The sequence below is a fragment of the Leuciscus leuciscus genome (assembly GCF_965113295.1).
Source record: "Leuciscus leuciscus genome assembly, chromosome: 8".
Lineage (NCBI taxonomy): Eukaryota > Metazoa > Chordata > Actinopteri > Cypriniformes > Leuciscidae > Leuciscus > Leuciscus leuciscus.
The window spans coordinates 44,899,887-44,920,625 of record NC_138732.1 but is presented as its reverse complement, the minus strand read 5'-3'; the positions used below and the strand labels follow the sequence as shown (position 1 = coordinate 44,920,625).

General features: G+C 38.6%; 1 protein-coding gene across 3 annotated transcripts in view; it reads left to right on the top strand.

The window, feature by feature from the left end:
* Positions 1-1,668: 1,668 nt before the first annotated feature.
* LOC309504511 (ethanolamine kinase 1-like) overlaps positions 1,669-20,739 on the top strand; it is a 44,073-nt gene continuing 25,002 nt past the window's right edge. For all 3 annotated transcript variants that reach the window (XM_082177665.1, XM_082177664.1, XM_082177663.1), the window contains exons 1-4: positions 1,669-1,980; positions 9,155-9,417; positions 9,717-9,860; positions 17,255-17,403. In XM_082177665.1, the coding sequence (XP_082033791.1) occupies positions 1,831-1,980; positions 9,155-9,417; positions 9,717-9,860; positions 17,255-17,403 (706 nt within the window). In that variant the 5' untranslated portion in view covers positions 1,669-1,830. The remainder of the gene's footprint in view (positions 1,981-9,154; positions 9,418-9,716; positions 9,861-17,254; positions 17,404-20,739) is intronic.

The window sequence follows — 20,739 nt, the reverse complement described above, 5'->3', positions numbered from 1 at the left end:
TTCTTTGTAAAAACTAAAGTATACATTTTATCATACATATTTCAAAGTTAAGGATTTGATTGATTATTTGATTACTTTATTTTTGACAAAACATACTATATTTAACATGAGCAAATATTGGCAAACAAATATTGGCTTATTTGAGTTGGCAGATATTTTACAGTAAAAATGTATAATCTATCCAAAACTAATCAACGAAATGTTGTCTTTCATATGTCTGTAACATAGGTCTTTCGTTTTTATTATAAGAAATATAAATGTTAATTTGCAGTTTAATACGTTGCTTATACAAATACATTTTATTTCAACATTTCAGTCGATTTTTACTCAGTATAGCAATACAGTTTGCTAAAACCGAAACATTCATTCACAAACAGAAACGCCTGACTGTAACGTTGTTTTTATGAAATATTAGGGCATATAAATGTTAATTTTCAGTTTACTCATCTCAGTATAGCAATACAGTTTGCTAAAACATCATCATTCATTCACACAGAGACGCAATTTAAATTTAAACTGTCTTTTTGCGAGCTGTGATAAACAGCGCGCATCTCTGCGGCTGCCGTTCATTCATTCACAGAAACGCGATTAACTTGAGAAGGAAAAAAAACTTACTACATATTCGGATCCTCTCTCCTGCAATACCCGCACTCTGAGGTAGATTTTCCGTTATTATTATTCCTCACAGCGCTGCCAGATGGTGTAAACACGTAGGCTACAATGATATGATTAAACTTGTGTTTTCTCGAGCTGATATGGGGGCGTTCACAGGTTTGCCTCAGTAATTTGCGTTTGAATAGCGCGCGCTCTCCGTGGGCGGAGTCACATTACCTTTGAATGAGCTCTAATGAGCTCGACTGGAATCGCTCTCTTTTAACACAGATTTCACAAGATGAGAATATTTTTTTTTTATATAAATTACCTCATTTTAAAGAAGAGAATTCAAGCTTCATGCCTGTGTGACTGTATGCCTGTTTGACTCAGTATTCGTTGAGTTATTGTTCATTTTCGGACGCGTTTCAGAATGGTCTTCACTGACAGAGAGAAGGCAGAACTCGCATCACGTTTATTTTTCTTTATTTGGCAAAAAGCACAACACTTTGTTTTTATTGTGAGTATACAGAAAAATAATACACATTTAACAGAATCGATTGATGTATGAAACTTGCTTGTAATATCAAAGTCAACAGAGCAAAATTAATTTCTTTTGAACTGAACTGAAAAAAATCCAGCAAAACGCGTGGGCGCGTTTGTCGACCTCAGAGGGTTAATATCCTTTATTGTTTCTAACCATTCTAACCTGTCTTCATAAACACAGAATCGTTTAAGGCACACTATACTGCCAGTAGAAGTCAGTCAATCTGGTGTGTGTTTCCCATACAACCACATAACTCACATCTGTTAAAGACTGTTTTCCGAAACAAGTGGTAATGACGAAATTTGCGACCATAGTTGTCTAACGATGATTCAGAATATTTGAATATACAGGCTTACTGCAGTGTTGCTGGAAGTGAATTGGTTGCACATTCACAATCTATGCTTAAATCAAGTATCGAGGCCTTTCTGTTTAGATTTACTTCATTTAAATCTAGGGTTAATAAGTAATCTCTTCACTAACTAAGCAATGAAGATGCCCAAAAGAACATTGTACTTTGATAAACCCAAAGATTTGCTGAGTCACTGAATACATAGAGGGTCCTGCGAGCCTGACAGTGTCTCAATAAACAACTGAGATAAGATCATAACGCTGACAAGCCCTAAAACAAATCTTCCTTAGCCCTTCATATTACTGATTTGGATTATCTGAGCTGTGAAGCCATCTAAAAAAGAATGGAAATGACAAGGACAATGCCAAATGATGGACATTACAAGAGATTACACTTAGATGTCTGCATTGATGAGCGCACCCCTCGGCACGGGATATCAGAACTTCTCAAGAAACTGCGGCCAGAGTGGAAACCAGAAGATATTCAGTTCAAGGCAAGTTCATTATCAAAATTATTAGACAACATTTTAAAAAACAAATAATTTAAAAAACAATTTGTGTAGGTGTTTAGTATTTACACGATGAGTACACGATGAGCCCTAAATTGACTGAAAGACAATGAGTTTCATTATTTACCCCTTAGTTCCATAATTGTAATCTATTCAAAAGGAAAAAGGTTTCCCCTAAGTATTGAATGGGAAATGGAAGACGGCCTGCTCACTTTAAAGGGCTGAATACTTAAACATTAACACCCATGCACTGGTAAATGATTTCATCCAACTGACTTGGCATTGCATTGGAGATATACTGTGTATAATGAGTTCAAATAAACACATGACCTTAGTGTAGCTATCATCATGCTCCACTGTTTGAGCTTTAAAGGGAACAGAGTATTAAAGGGCATGAATGACACTATGTTCAACATTACACTAGAGAGCTGACTGAGCCTTTCTTTTACTTGTTTTCCTCAACTTCTATCAGCTTAAGGAAACTTGTTTTTAGAGGGGATTCTTGAAGTGTTCTTGAAGTCCCACCACAGAGTATTTCAATTAGATTGAGACCTGGACTTTGACCTTTCCAAAAACCTTCCATTTCTTTCTTCCAATATTCCAGTTCGGCATCATTTTTCTTTTTTCAGATGGCCTTATGGTCTCCTCAGACACAATTTGGTGTTGGTTACAGTGCTGGATAAAGTACTTGAAAGCCACACTTGAGTAAAATTCAAGTCAAATCACATTTATTTATATAACGTTTTTTACTATACAGATTTTTTCAAAGCAGCTTTACAGAGATAACAGGAAAATAATGCAACAAAGTTTGTTTCCAGAAGAAAATAGCGACACAGTCCAGCTTAAGTTAGCTCAGTGATGTTTCATTCACATAGGTTAAAAAAGGCAACAGCGAAGGAACCAAAACTCCATCAGTGACAGAATGGAGAAAAAAAACTTAGAAGAAATCAAACTCAGTTCTCCTCTGGCCAACGAACGAACAGTGTATAATTATGATTCAGGCTGGATTACAGGCCAGAATTCAGATTGGATTGGATCATTCAGAATATTATCCAGTTCCATCTGGTTGAAGATCAGAGTCACGCCAGTATGGACACGAGTTTGTTGAGGATCAGAGCCGATGACTGTCGTGTCGATGAGGCCTTCACAGAGGAGAGTCTAGTTGACACAATCTCTGCTGACACTTCAGGGATGTGTTGTGCTCGTGTCTAGGCGCAGGTCCACCATCTGATCTGGATACGGCCCGGATCCGGCTGACTACATCATGCGTTGTGGTCGTGTCTAGGCACAGGTCCACCATCTGATCTGGATACGACCCGGATCCGGCTGACTACATCATGTGTTGTGGTCGTGTCTAGGCGCAGGTCCTTCATCTGATCTGGATACGACCCGGATCCGGCTGACTACATCATGCGTTGTGGTCGTGTCTAGGCGCAGGTCCTTCATCTGATCTGGATACGACCCGGATCCGGCTGACTACATCATGCGTTGTGGTCGTGTCTAGGCGCAGGTCCACCACCTGATCTGGATACGGCCCGGATCCGGCTGACTACATCATGCGTTGTGGTCGTGTCTAGGCGCAGGTCCTCCATCTGATCTGGATATGGCCTGGATCCGGCTGACTACATCATGTGTTTGTGGTCGTGTCTAGGCACAGGTCCACCATCTGATCTGGATACGACCCGGATCCGGCTGACTACATCATGTGTTGTGGTCGTGTCTAGGCGCAGGTCCTTCATCTGATCTGGATACGACCCGGATCCGGCTGACTACATCATGCGTTGTGGTCGTGTCTAGGCGCAGGTCCTTCATCTGATCTGGATACGACCCGGATCCGGCTGACTACATCATGCGTTGTGGTCGTGTCTAGGCGCAGGTCCACCACCTGATCTGGATACGGCCCGGATCCGGCTGACTACATCATGCGTTGTGGTCGTGTCTAGGCGCAGGTCCTCCATCTGATCTGGATATGGCCTGGATCCGGCTGACTACATCATGTGTTGTGGTCGTGTCTAGGCGCAGGTCCTCCATCTGATCTGGATACGACCCGGATCCGGCTGACTACAGTAAACCTCGCAATAAACAGAAAGACTAGCATTAGCGTAGATGCCATTCTTCTTATAATGTAGCAAGTACATCAGGTGTTATAGGAAGTGTTCCCGGTTCCGGCTGACCTGATCTATGCAGCCTAATAACAAAAAAGCTAAGCTAAACTTAACTGTAAACTCACATTATTTAACATCATAAGTCACTAAACATCTAATTTATCCGCACCTTTGATTATATGCATTATTTCATGTTGGAAGTTCGTCTGTCCAGAAACTTTGCTTTTTTCAAAAGCAGTCATTGTGTTTCTAAGTGTTGCAGTCATTTTCTCAAGTGTTAATGCGTCTATTATTAGATTGAAGTTAAATTTGAAGTCATTTATATTTTAAATCTATCCTTCCAATTTACTAGTATTACTTTCTTTGCTTATATGGATGAGGTAAAGATAAATGTTATTGTTTCTTTTGAAGTGTTAATGTGAGAAAGATCTCCTAACAGAAATACTGAAAGGGATTTAGAGAGATTAAAGTCTAGATTCACTTCAAGTTTATATATAACTTCTGACCAGAATTTCTTTATATGTGTGTACAGTTCCAGAAGGAGTGAATATAATCATCTAAACTATTTTGACAGAATGTAAATGTATTAGTGTTGACATGGCCTATATGAAACAATTTACTTTTTGTAATATATACTCAATGTAATATTTTGTATTGTAACAGCTGTATTCTGGAATTAAAAGGTCTAGGTCAGTATATTCAGAATGAAGATCATTATTACATTTATTACTTATTTATTTGTAAGTAGAGAAATTATAGTAATTATGAAATTATGGTAGAGAATTGGAGGCTAGGATATTATATATTGGTGATAATGATTTGAAAAAAGGTAAAATTTTAATTTTCATGATTACGATTCATGGTAGCGTGTGTTTTCTCGAATATTATATATTTTTTGTAATTGTTCAAAAGTCATAATTAATAAAGTTTAATATTCCTTTCTCTTTCATTTTCGGGAAGAGAACATATTTTTGTATTGATAGTGAACATGTTGTTGTTCCATAATGGTGTCAAACTGGATGGGGAGGAGCTGAGATGAAAAAGACTGTTAGCTTTCCACCACACCGATAATGTCATACTTATTATCAAGTTAAAGCTGACAAAAAAATATAAAAACTCAAGTAAAGTACAGATTCTCCCAAATAATACTCAAGTACTGTAACAAAGTATTATTACTTGTAGTCTTAATGTTGTGTTGGAGGAACTTCGACATTGTGTTGTCATACTTTTTGATAGCAGAGGCATCTACCTTACTGTACAGATGTCATTCTGCTGAACTCTTTTAAGCAATGTTAGGCATCAAATGGCACTGAAGATGAGATGAGATGAGATAAAACTCTTTTAAACATTATTAATAATAATAAGAAAAGTTACCAGAGCACCAAATCATCATATTACAATGATTTGTGAAGGATCATGTGACACTGAAGACTGGAGTAATGATGCTGAAAATTCAGCTTTGATCACAGGAATAAATTACACTTTACTATATATTCACATAGAAAACAGTTCTGTTAATTTGTAATATTTCACAATATTTCTGTTTTTACTGTATCTTTGATCAGATAAATGAGCAGAGCATCTTGGTGAGCAAAAGAGACTTCTTTCAAAAACAGTAAAAACAAATGTAATGTCTCCAAACTTGTACTGTTTATACAAATATTTTAAATAAACACATAATAATATAATTGAGGTACGTTAATGATTAATGAATTCATATTCTTAGCTTACCTAACATTTCCATTGTCATTTATCAAATTTAAATGCATGGTGTTCAACACAATTTACAAAAAGTAATAAGTAAAAAAGAAAAAAGTAATAATAGTAAAAAGTACTTATTGCATCAGTCAGAGGGTTAGAACAAAAGTTAAAATATAGCCATGTTCCGGTCACAGGGTCCAAACAGATCACAGTCCAAAATGACCACTGTTTTCCACTGATAAAAAGTTCACCTGGAAATACGTTTGAAGCATGAAATGTTCATATGTGTTCATATGTGTGGATCTCATGGGGCACTGAAGACATTTTATTGGTTGGAACTGAATGCATGATGAGTAAAGTACAAATGAAATGATTTAGTTTGAGTAAAGCCATCAGAGCAGCTGATTAAATGCACATGAAAAGGGGAAAAAATTGTTTCATATCCCAAAATAAATGGAAGATTTGCAAACTGGTCAATTCACAAAAATAAATATTTAAAGCTGCATTCCGTAACTTTTTTGGGTTAAAAATTATCCAAAATAAATTTGAGCAAGTACATAAGCAGCCAGTGTTCAGAACTCTCTGCTTGCCTGAGCTCGATTCTAAACGGGAAGCTTGTAATAATGTTTTAATTCCGGTGGATTTCAGAGGAAATTCGGGAAATTCAAGCATGTCTTTGCGTCATTCCGTCACATCTGTCCAAATAAAGAAGAGTCTCGGCTAGTAGGCTAGCGGAGAGGTGGAGATTTATAGCCTTTTCTCACAGCTCTTGATATAATTACACTTAGCAATTTGATGGCGGATCCAGAATGGTTCAGGACAGCCGCACATTCTCCTAAAACACTGGATTCATCCGTGCTGTGCCGTGCCGAGGCACAACACACGTTAAGTTGATCAATCCGCAAATGACTGCAATTGCAGATTTTGAACAGAGATGGCGACAAAGAGGAACAACTGCAGACTGCAACTATATTATTATTATTATTTGTTACGTAACATAGAAATATAAAACTCGCATGATGAAGAGGAGTAACAGGAACCAGAATTTAATAACAAAAACGTACATAATAATCACAGAATACACTTTTAACTCTCGGAACATTGACATACAGTACACATTAACGAGAACTGACAGAGACAAAAGGAGAACTCAGGCTTTTAAGCATGGACCAATCAAAGGAAACTAATGAGATGATTCATCAGAACACGGGTGAACAGAATGACACATTAACAGACTAATTACACAGGCTGAGGGAAACTCGGTCACAGACTGGAACTAACAGTCTGTTTTTTATAAATGTCGACAAAAAACTATTGCGAAATGACGGCATTTCCATTAACCGATTAAAACTAAATTTTTCCTCTCGCGATTAGTCATTCTAAATATCATAGCAACGGACATTGGTAGGTTTATGTATCTCAGCCACTGCACTGGCCATTATTATTAATCAAAGGAGACGTATGTGTGTTATCCAAGCATTAATGGTAAGGAAAGACCCTTATACTGTGAGTGGCACATATGAGGAGTTTCTGGCCGTTTCTCCCTCAGATCTGCTTCCAGGTCTTGATTGTGGCATTTATTTAAGGTTTAGAATCCAGTCTTGGTAATTATTCTGTCTTTTATGAATTTAATAAAGAACTCTGTCTCGTATTCTGTCCAAACACATCGCTTCATCTACGTCAGGTGACTGTAAATGCGCAAAAACTGTTTCCATCGCAGTTAAGCGAAATATTCCTTTTTCGAATGGCCTGAAAAACCTCCTCATGCGAGCGGGAAAACTTTTTTTACGATAAATGGGAGTTTTTGCAAAATTGACGTGTTTCCATTAAGCGTATTTTCAATTCGCAATTTCAGTTTGCGCAATTTGAAGGGTAATGGAAACGCGGCTACTGAAACACAAAGAGAACAGAGTGCACGTTACATTATTATTATTTAAGAAAATAAAGAAATAAAATAGATAAACCCTTATGTTCCACTGCACTTCCTCGTTGGTTAGGGTCACACTTTTTTAACACTTTGAAGGCCCAGAAAGACATCGTTAAAATAGTCCATGTGACTACAGTGGTTCAACCTTTATTTTATGAAGCGGCGAGAATACTTTTTTGTGGGCCAGAAAAACTAAATATCAACTTTATTCAGTCATTTCTTCTCTTCTATGTCAGTCTCTGACGCGCGTTCACGAGAGCATCACGACGCATGCGTCTTCCACTGCTTGTAGATCAGATGTCAGAACGCCAGCTCCTGCATCATCACCACACACACACACACACACACACACACACACACACACACACACACACACACACACACGTTGTGGTGCTCTCGTGAACGTGCATCAGGGTGAAAGTATTGCACAAATAAGACCAAATACTATAGCACAAGTAATATATTGCACAGGTGAAGGATTGCACTGACTGTCTCAGCTGTTCATCCTGCAGAAGGGAGAGGAGTTGCAGAGCTTGATAGACACCGGGGGAAATTACTTTCAGAGGTGTTCTGTAGTGCGCTGCGTGTTCTCAGCTGAAGATATGAATGCAGTGTGGATTACAGGAGATGACAGGCTTTTATCATGATCCTGCACAGTTTCAGCTTCGGTTTCTCCGTCACCTCCTCCAGAGACTCTAATCCACTGCCAGGACAGACGCAGCTCTCCTGATGAGTTAGTCTCCACCCTGCTCCCCATAAGACTCTGTGAATGCCATGACGCAGCCCTCTTTATATTCCTGGAGAAAGCCAAAGCTTCCCTGTAGCTCATCAAGTTTATTTCATAAGGACTGAATGTTTCCCATAAGCAGTGAAGGCAGGGGGATACGGGTGAGCTGTTGTTATCTTAGTCACAGTCCAACTCCTTCTCTTTTCCTACTCGAATTATCTTTTCCTACTCGAATTATCTCCAGTCACAGTCTTGATATAATCCCTTCGAATGCAGGCGGGACACTGAAGATAAGACTTTAGCCTGGTGATTACATTCTGAGTAATCCACTGTAGCTGTAGGTCTCTAATATATTGTCTTCTCTCGGATTCAAGTGTGATCCCTTGGCAGACGAGAGTTAAGTTGATCAAAGGATCGAAGTTGATCGATAGTGCAATATCTAAAAGCACTTGTTCATGACAGTCACAGGCAATAAACATAAAAAACACACTAAAAACATTACAGACAGGAATCTGCTGGTTGCCATATTATCATGCGTCCTATTGGCCTACACAACAGTATAGATTAAATTAACGATCAGTATCCAAAAAGTTTCAAAAAGTAGTCCCATATGATTCATGTGCATTATTATAGTCAACAACAGACTGGACTTTAATTTGAAGAACTGTTTTATTTGTATACTGTTTTTAATGAACCTAGGCTTTCACTGAGGGCATCACCAACCAGTTAATGGGCTGCTATGTGGGCTCTATGGCTGAAGACCCAGTTGTACTGGTGAGGGTTTACGGGCAGAGGACGGAGCTGTTTCTGGACCGAGAGAAGGAGCTGGAGATGTTCCAGGTGCTCCACACACACGGCTGTGGGCCAGAGCTCTTCTGCAGCTTCAGCAACGGTATCTGCTATGAGTTCATCAGAGGAGTCGTGCTGGACGACACACTGCTGAGACAGCCCTCCGTCTACAGGTCTGAGAACACTCACACACATGCATCTCACACGTTCAAAACAGTGCCAGGTACTGAACAAGGCAGATGAACTCGCAGAGCTTTCTGTTGAGCATCCTTGGCCAAGACAGATCCAAGACATAGATCTCTAGGAATATATTTGAGTTGTATCCTGGGTAAAGTTGTTAGCCCTAATCTGGCTGATAGTTTTGGCTACCTAAAATACCTTAGATAGATGAAAGCTAATTGTTTCTTTTTTATCATTGCTACTTCATTTTCTCAGTATGATCAACCGAAATGACACTTTTCATTGACTGTAGATTGATTGCAACAGAAATGGGAAAAATCCATTCCATAAAGTGTGGAGAAATGGGAAACGGTACACCCGTGACACCAGTGCTGTGGTCTAGATTGTCCCAGTTCCTGAACCTGGTCCAGAGTTCTGATGCTCCTCAACAGCAAAGGTAAGATCATCTCAGAGTTATGAAACATAGTGCTGAATAGTAGATTCATATTGAAAGGACATGATCTCAAATACTCTACACAATACAAGCGTTTTGGAAAATGGATGGATATGTAAAAAGTGAATTCCACATTATTGGAACATTACAATTGTCTTACATTATTACATCTTCAATGATTATCATCAGACAAAAGCTTTTAAGGCGAGACACTACAGGTGAATAGGGTACATTTTTTAACTAGCAGATATCACCATAAAACTTTCCCAGTTGATTACCTACATTAAAGAGGCTACATGCGATTTTCTGAAATTTAAACTCGCGACTGACACCTGTGGCCAAAAAACAGAACTGCTCTTCCTTTCTGCTCGCTCTCGTACGTGCACACTTCACAAGTCATCCGCTGCAAAGAAGTCAACATTATGTTTACAGAGGTAAGAACAGTCAAATACATATATTGTTTGAGAAACTAAGTTTGTTTGCTGACTAGCGGTGGTGGCAGAGTGATCTGAAACGTTTAACATGAACGCGCTTGACGTCACATCCGCAGACAGCCTGCGAAAAATCCGACCCGACAGAAAATAGGAAAAATAGGATACAGGCTTATAGGTGCACCCACTGTGAGCGGACAAGGTGTCAGTATGCTCATCAGGAGATGTTTGAGTCATAAATGGTCAAATAAAAAGGCTATTGTTACATTTATTTTGGGGAAAAAGTTGCATGTAGCCTCTTTAAGATGAGAAAAAAAATGTATTACAAGTTTACTGTAATTTTATGTTTAAATATGCAAATTAGGCAATATCTAATTAAATATGTGCTAATTTGCATATATTTCAAAAAAACGAAATCTGAGTATTGGATAAAGCCAGGTTAAAAATTATATTTTCATTGTGTTCACATATTAGATGGGGGGGGGGGGGGAAATGCAGAGGGATTTATGGATATCTACTTTTGTTATCCTGTAAATCAGAATATACTGTCAATAGCCTTAACCCTCTGGGGTCTGAGGCGTTTTTGGGGTCCTTGAGATGTTCTGACATGCCCTGACATTTGTGCTTTTTTCAGTTGCTTATAAACATATTAATGGCAAAGGTATAATTACACTCTATTTAGCACAAACAGGGCTACCATAATATGTGAGCAACATGCATGTACATGTTTGTATTTTTGAGAGAATAATGTTTATGCATGGTTATTGAAAAAACTAAAAACTAAAGTTTCTGAAATAAGGCCACAAAACACATACTAAATATGTGTCAATAAGACTTTTGACTAATTGATGTCTTTGCCTAGAGTTTTTTCTTCAAAATGATGTGAAAATCATCCTGCCCTTATCATTCACATAACACAATACATTGATTTAAATCTTGTAAAACACTTTTTGTTTGTAAAGGCAATATGCGCAAGGGGCGTCAACCATTCAACAGCATCATGCATATGTAGTGGTTCACACCTGAGGAGACAATGGGGCCCGCATACTTAATGAGCCATTCATTCAGGTGTGTCACCTATAGCCACAAGAAAGAATGCAAGAGCAATATATATACAGTATATATATATATATATATATATATATATATATATATATATATATATATATTCTACCAAATTGGTTCACAGTTGGAAGCATGTCAAAAATTGTATCCAAGGAAAACATGTCTATTAATTGTGCAGTTAATTCTCATACTGTATTTTCAGTTTTGGAATATGTATCCTCTCCCCAAATTTGTCAATAATAAAACACAATAAAAATTATTTAAAGAAAATGCTTATATTTACCTTTTAAAATTTGTTTACATCTACCTTGTAAATATATATTTTTTTATTAAAAAGGTTACAATTACAACAACAATTGAAGTGTAATCTTTCTTTGTAAAAACTAAAGTATACATTTTATCATACATATTTCAAAGTTAAGGATTCATTACTTCGAATATAGCCTACATTGACAAAACATACTATATTTAACATATTAGCAAAAATTGGCAAACAAAAGCTTATTTGAGGTGGCAGATATTTTACTGTAAAAATGTGTAATCTATCCAAAACTAATCAACGAAATGTTGTCTTTCATTTATATTACATAGTATATTACCATTAGTCTATATGAATAACTGATGCAAATAATTGTAGACACGTGCTGTAGGCATATATTGCGTGTCAATAGGCCATTACGGAGATAGCACAACGCAAACATTAACACATTTGCAATTCATCAGCTGGGCATATTTACACATTTCAGCACATACACACATTTGCAATAGATATTTGCAAGCACTCTTCATTTAAATATAAATTACTCTGAATGGAGAGTATGGAAATGGTCCAACCAGTAAAATCTGTAGCCTACGTTTATTTAAAATAGCTTGTCAACTAATTTCCCTGTACTGTAGGCTAATTGGCCTACGTGTTGTAGCCTAGTCATTAAATAAAACAATTTAGTTCATATTTAGGTTTAAATAAAATCATTTTTTTATTTTATTTCATTTATGTTGATTATATGAAAAGTGAAAAGCATGAGTCAGATCATGCGCAATCGCGAGACAAATGGAGTGGGCAGAGAAGATTTTGACCATTTCATTAAGTTTATTTTTTGTATAAAGCCTTTCTTTAAAGTGAATTTCGTTTTGTATTAATTGTATCTTAATTTTAATAGTTGTTTCATGAACCAAATGCCTGTATTTAAAACATAAGAATTAAAAATAGCAGGAACTGGAGGCCTCATAAATGAACCCAAACTCATAAGCTTTGCCTAAAATACCAGAGAAATATATAGAAAGCTCGAAATGTGTTATTTTAAACAAAACTATTAAAAACGAAAGAAAACAGACTGCATGAAGCCTCTCTCCTACTTTATAAAGCATAGCCTAGACAATTTAAATATAATTACTCTGAATGACAAGTATGGAAATGGTCCAACCAGTAAAATATGTAGCCTACGTTTATACAAAATAGCTTGTCAACTAATGCAAGTAAATTTAAAAAGACTTACTCATCCGAAATATCCACGCCTGGATCAAGTCGGTCTTCAAAATACAAACGTTCATTGTCAGAGTCCTCTTCTTCTTCTGAGGAAAAAGTGAACTCTTCATCACTATCCAGGACGAGCTGAAGGGCTTCCTCACTGGTGTATCGCGTCATCTTCCAACGGCGCAGGAAAGTGAATGAATGAAACTTGCTAGTTTTAAGGCATTTCAGGGGGCTTTTTACCTTATTTTGCATAGATCACCTCAGCACATTATCTTATGAATAGCGCGCTCTGCGAGAGGGTGTGAACTAATTACAGATAATTAGATGAGACGGGAGAAACTGTACTTCACTTTAGTTTCATACAGATTACATTGCAGGAGAATATTTGTTTTGAATGTGAACTGTTTTATTTAAAAGTAGAAATTTAAAGCTTTCTTTAGACGCATGTTTCATGGTTGTGTGATAAGTATTCGCTGAGTTGCAGTTAATTTCCCAGACTTGTTCCAGAAAGATTTTTGCGGAGACAGAGTGAGCTGAAAGCGCACCCTGTTTATTTTATTTATTTAAAAATAAAAACAAGGTTTTGATGTTAATGTGAGTGTACACAAAAAAAGAAGACCCTCTATAGTTTATAATCATGTATTTATTTTATTTATATGACCATAAATGACGGATTTTTTTAAGTTTATGTTGCTGCTATGTGAAAAAAATCCAGCAAAACGCGTCGGCGCGTTTCTCGACCTCAGAGGGTTAAAAAATGATTTTCGCCATGTTTTTTGGAATAAAATGTTATATAATGGAGAGTGTGGTGTATATAGCGGCACATGCTACTGAAGTGGAGATTTCAGACTTGGAGAATGAGAGAAAAGTAATTTTGAGAAAACGGGCTTTAACCCTCTGAGGTCTGAGCTGTTTTCTGGGCCTGGAGGTGTTCTGACATGCTCTGACATTTGTGCTTATTTCTGTTACTTGTGACATTGTCATGGCTAAAGTCTTATTACACTGTATTTAGCACAAACTCTGCTACAATAATATATCAGCAGCATGTATGTAAAAGTTTGTAGTTTTGAGATAATGACATTTATGCGTGGTTTGTGGAAATACCAAAAAAAATTGTCACTGAAATAAGGCCATGAAACCCATACTGATTATTTCTTCACAAGACTTTTGAAAATTGTATGACGTAGCCTAGAATATTTGCTCCAAAACTAAGTGAAAATCACCCTGACTGCTCATTCAGATAAGACAATATATTGATTTAAAATTTCTAAGACGTGTTTTCTGTGAGAAAGCTTTATGTGAAGAGGCGTGATCATCTCATTAATATGTAAGGCTTTAACACCTGAGAAAGACAAAGACACTCCCCTAATGCCCTATTAGGAGCGATCAGGCCCTGTCATTCAGAGCAACCTTGCACAAAGAATGAGGAGATTTAAAAAAGAATGGCTTTTAGAATGTTTGGATTTATTTACAACACAACATAATCCAAAGATACACAACAAATGACAAAAGAGCACATTATTGAAAACAATGATCCAAAGACAGAAACCTTTGTGCCATTCCTAAAAACATTGTACATACCTTTCATTTCCAAGGTGTTTGATTTTCACTTTACCATGTTCATGTACAGAGACTCATGTGAATGTTGAAGTCAGCAGGACTCAGTTGCATCTGGTCCCTGAAAGAAAAGAAAAAAAGTGAACATACTGGTATCAAGAGAAACTATAGGCCTGCATGATTTTGGGAATAGATTTTAGATTTTTCTGGTTAAAATTTCTTTTTAAAATTCACAGAATACACACACACACACACACACACACACACGTTTCCAACAATATATAATGAACACCAGGTTTGTTGTGCCTTGTAGGCATAGGCTACGCAGTGCTGCATAAAATAATAATAACAATAAATTAAATCTTCCAAAAGATTTCAAGAACAACTACGCTAGAGAAAAATATATTGATTATCATATGTTACTTCAAATGTTTCCATTCGTTATGATGATATGAAATGAGATAATAGTAAAAACATAAAGCCTAATGTTTGGTGCATTTTTCCTTTCAAACGCAATCGCGTTCCAAAATATGAAACATTATGGTTACCATATTATACATATCTATGTTTGAGCAGATATCCACAAACAGTATTTAACAGTAAACACGGGTCTAAATAGTATAATATTCACCATATATCTAGCAACAGTTCAACTGCAATGTGAAGTTTATGCAACAATACCATAAACTAATAAATAAGAATTTCTTACCTTACATCTTTCTTGTCTTCAAATCGCGTTCTTCTTCTTCTGGGGGTAAATCCAATGTAATCTCACAGCGCGTCTTCCAAACTCGACGAAAAGCAGAGACTTGTGAAGTGTTTTGGTGTTTTGTGTTTGAGGTAACGAGGGCGTTCGCGTCCCATGTGGAGATTTGCATGTGAATCACTTTTGCGCGAGTGGGCGTGGTCGAATTAAAAAGTAATTAGCAAGCGTTTGAGATACTGGACATCCTGTTGGTTTTATACAAATTACTTAAACAGAGAATATTTGTTTTCAGTTTGAATCCGATCATTTAAAAGTACACACTTAAATGTGTATAAAGGTATATGGCTCATAAATGTGTGAGAAGTATTCGCTGAGTTTTGTTTCAGTTTATAGACGTGCTCAAGAAAAAAAAGTTCACCGCGACGGAGAGGCAGAACGCACACCCTGTTTATTTTCTTTATTTTACAAAAGCACAATGTTTTTATTTGATTGTAAGAGGACACATACATAGAAATATCACAGATTCTTTTTCTATATTTCTTTTTTCTGTATGACCATAAATGACGGAGTAATTTAAGTTTATTGTGCTACAATGTGAAGAAAATCCAGCAAAACGCGCCGGCGCGTTTGCCGACCCCAGAGGGTTAAAGATTTATCATCAGCCAATGAGATTGCGCATTCAGCCCTTTTACTTTCACGATTGGTTGCTGATAAAAAGGAAATGACCATATTTGGATCCGACAGGATTGTACAGGAGAGAGAGAGCTTTCCAGCGGTGCGTATGATGACGGAGCAGACAGCGATCGTGAAGCCGCATGTTGATTAAGAATGCCAACTTTTGTTGAATTTATGAGAAATCTACAGACGCAAACTGACAAAGTGTAGTAAAATGTGTATTTCAGACTTTTTTTCACCACAAGTCTGAAAGAAGACATGCTATTGAAGACAAATATCCAAAAATCTCAAAATTGACAGATGTTTTTGCCTGCCGTGTCTCGCCTTAAAGCAGCATTACATTAAGTTATATTCTAAGAAAACATCTTAAACATTAATGCATTGATGACATGCATCACACCTTCCGGAAATGAAGCGATTGGAATGGATGTCAGATGGAAGAGTAGAGGTATATGCCGTAACCTCCACAGCAACACTAATTATTCACACTTTATTTGGTCATCTTTATTTCCTACAAATACAAAAGCAACAGTTGTCCAGTGGTATTGAGCATCTCCTCCTCATCCGTCAGTGTGGTGTTCACGAGCCTCTTCCTTCTGACACAAACCCTTCTTGCTGTTGGCTGAGGACACGTCACATGCTAATTTCATTAGCCTAATTAAGAAATGTTACATGTGGGATTAAAGAACATTTAGTTATGTGACAAGAGCATTAGACTATGTGGAAAAAGCTGCTGCGCATTGAAAGGATATTTATTTAATATGTCAAATGTCTGTAAAGTCATGTAGCCTACACCCATGAGCTGTGTATGCTTAAAGCTTTACCTGATTGAATTCTGTTTCTATACTTCAAGCAAACCATGAAAATGAATATTAGTTCAATAACTTACAGTTCTGACAGTTTCTGATATTATAACAGTGATTAGGAGTTAAACTTATGTACTCAATACATATTTACGTATTGAAGTATGCAGACATCTTTTTGTTTGTGTTGTTGCCATGGCCGTAATATCTGAGCTCCATTGTTCAGGCTATATCTGCAGGTGTGTGTGTGTGTGTGTGTGTGTGTGTGTGTGTGTGTGTGTGTGTCGGAGCTCTGTTGATCATGGCTGTTCATGGTCGTGGTTATCTGCAGGTGTGTGTGTGTGTGCGTGTGTGTGTGTGTGTGTGTGTGTCGGAGCTCTGTTGATCCTGGCTGTTCATAGTCGTGGTTGTGTGTGTGTGTGTGTGTCGGAGCTCTTTTGATCATGGCTTTTTTATGTGTCTGTATATGTGTCATTGGTCTCTAACTTTGTATAAGATGCTTTGTCTTAATTACAAAAAAAGCAAGAAAAAAATAACCTCTAATAATTATATATATATATTTTTGCTCGTCTGTTCAGAATCATAATCTCAGTTTGAAACAAACAAACAAAGAATGGTGATTCTCAGTTGAATCCATAATAATAGAGCTGCATAAATGTTCAGATGTTCTCGCGTGTGTGCTTTAGGTCCAGTGCTCATGTGGAGACACCTAACCTTACAATCGTCATCACAGAGATGGAGGAGCTGAAGACTCTTCTTACCCACACCAACTCCCCAGTAGTGCTGTGCCACAATGACCTCCTGACTAAAAATGTCATTTATAACAAAGAAGAAGGTGACTAACATTATTATTATTGGAAGTGGAGTTTAAGGGTAAGTTTACGCGACAACGATATGCTTAAAACGGAGACGTTTTTCCTTTGAGTTTTCCACGTATAGACGACACTATTGTCAAAACTATCCTCATTCACACAGATCCGCGAGAACGACTAAAAACGCTGTATTCTGCTGCCAGGCCATAAACACTATAGACTGAACACGTAATATGCATGAGCATGATGTCATTGTCTTCAGAGATTCACATTTTTGTTCTTTACACAGAGACGGTTTTCAAAAACTTGCACTTTGAAACCCGTTTTCAAAACTTTGCGTTTTTTGGCACTCAAAACACTGATGTAATGTAAACAAATGGCCAAAATGCATAAAAAGTTTTACGTTTTTTGTTGAAAACAGCCCCTAAGTTAGTTCTAATTAAGCTTCTTTTAGATCAGTTGTGCCAATCCTGTTCCTGGAGATCTACCTTTCTGCAACACACCTGTCTGTAATACAAGTGTTCCTGAAGATCTTCATGAGCTGGTTCAGGTGTGTTGGATCAGGGTTAGATCTCCCAGAACAGGACTGAGCTGGTTTAGATCGAACAGTCTCGGCCACTGACCTCTATATGAATGTAAATGAAATACTATTGTTCTGAAAAATTATAAACAATCTAGAAAGTTACACTAAGCATAATAACGTTAAAGTCATGAGTACTTGCAGGATAAATGTTCTGCTTACACTGCTAAACCAGTACAGGCTCTTGCTTAAGACATTCACAGACATTCACAGAAAACTCAACAGGCTCACAGCAAACGTCAGAGATATAGTGAGCGCTCAAGAACACAAGTAGAGGACCTGCTCTGCCATGCTTTATGTGGCGTTACTGGATGAAAGATCATATATCAATATCATCTTGCACTAGTTTTATAACTGAAATTCAGGTCATTTTAATTTGTGCATGATATACTGTATGCAATTAATTTTTATAGCAGATTTTTGTGGGGTATTCTACTAGTGATCTAATGTGAAGCCATAATACATATATACTGTATAATTTCGACACTCATTAGCATATTGTATTTTATTAAATTGCCTCTGGTATTGTTCCCTTTCGAGGGAACTCGAACTGCGTCGATACGACACATTGGGGAATGCCCCCCAGCGTAGCGTCTCTGAAGCATCAATGAAACTAGGCCAATCATGATTGCTGTTGCGTCATGACGTTACGGGTGACGGCATACACGGAAGCTTACAAAGGGACGCCGGCACACACAAGCGTCAGCTTTCTGTTCTTCAGCAAGCGCTCTCTGTTGACGTGTCTGTCTTATTTGGTGTTGTCTGTCTCAATATTCACACAAGTACTATATCTATATAAATATATATATATATATATATATATATATATATATATATATATATATATATATATGCATACATATGGCGAGTCAAAGTTACAAGCTGTGTGTGCATCCCTGCCCTGGCTACATCACGGGTGGGGGGACACACCAATTGTGTGTACATTGTTAGGGAGCGCAGCACGTGCAGGCAGCTCTCGAGGGGGCTGCTTGTCCGGATTGTGACTCTAACAATCCAGGTGCTGCGCTCTCGTCTGAAAAAGGCTTCGGGAAAGAGATCTTAACAAATGTAGGATCTCTTCGGGCTGCCCCACCCGTGGCGGAGTGATCGAGGTCGCCTCCTCCGCGGAGCCCGCAGGAAATCGATGTCGGCTTCCCGCCATCAAGTGCACTTCGGGACGCATCGGTTTCCAGCGAACTGTCTGCCCCACAGGCTTGCGGCTAGGCAGCATTCGCACACCGAGATTCGTTTTCGATTAAACCCTGGCAGAGATCCGCTTCAGGAGGTCGAGAACGAATCTCGAACAATACCCGAAATCAGCCTCAAGAGGCTGGTTCTCTTGGTAAAATATTTAGATGCTTGGAAAAATCTAACGAATATTTCTCCGTGGGTCCTGCGCACCATTCAAAAAGGGTACAGACTGCAGTTCGGTTTCCGCCCACCGAAATTCAACAGGGTGGTTTGGACTGCAGTCAACCCAGAGCAGGGTTGGGTGTTGGTAAAAGAGGCCATAGAACGTGTTCCTCCACCAGACAGGGAGTCCGGGTTTTATAGCCATTACTTCATAGTTCCCAAGAAGGATGGGGGAGTTGCGTACAATATTAGATCTGAGGCACTTAATTCGGTCTCTGAGGAGGCTCAGGTTCAAGATGCTCACGATTCCAATCATAGTGAATCAAATTCAATCTGAGGATTAGTTTGTCACGATAGATCTGAAGGACGCATATTTCCTCATTTCCATCCTTCCATTTCACAGGAAGTTCCCTAAGGTTCGCTTTCGGGGGCGAAGCGTTCCAATATCGGGTTCTTCTATTCGGCTTAGCTATCTCCACCCACACATTTACCAAATGCATGGATGCAGCTCTAGCTCCGCAGAGGTTCAGGGTATCAGGGTGCTAAATTATATCAACGACTGGCTTATTATGGCCCAGTCACAAGAGCTGGCAGTTTGACATTGAGGTGTTGTCCTCGCCCTCATCCAGAGTCTGGGGTTGAAACTCATCATGAAAAAGTGTTGGCACCAGCCCAGAGAACCATGTTCCTGGGAGTGGTGTGGGACTCGGTCATAATGCAGGCACAATTGTCTCCTGCACAGATTGAGTCCATCCTGGCCACGGTGACCAGGATAAAGCTAGGCCAAGCCATCACTGTAAAACACTTTCAGAGAGTGTTAGGGCTCATGGCAGCAGTGTCCAACGTCATTCCATTCGGCCTGCTGCACATGAGGCCCTTGCAGTGGTGGTTGAAAACCAAGGGGTTTTCCCCGAGGGGGAACCCGTTCTGCAGGATCAGGGTTACACGCAGCTGCCTTCGTTTCCTATCCACGTGGAAGAAAACTTGGTTTCTGTCCCAAGGTCCTGTATTGGGAGAGTCATGTCACCGGGAAGCCGTTTTGACAGACGCCTCCCTCACGGGCTGGGGCGTGGTCAAGGACGGCCGCATTTATGAGAGGTCTATGGCAGGACCATCATTCCTCTTGGCACATAAATTGTCTGCAAAATGTTGGCGGTGTTCTCAGCTCTGAGGAGTTTCCTGCCAGACCTCACAGGTCAACACGTCCTTGTGAGGTCAGACAATATGTCAGTGGTGGCCTATATAAATCATCAGGGGGGTCTGAGATCCTGCCTTCTATGCAAACTGGTGCATCAGATCCTCCTGGGGTCCCAGGGGAGACTTGTTGTCTCTCAGAGCAACATACATCCCAGAGGATCAAAATCAGGGAGCAGACATCCTGTCGAGGCAGGGGCTGAAGCCCGGGGAATGGAGACTTCACCCCGAG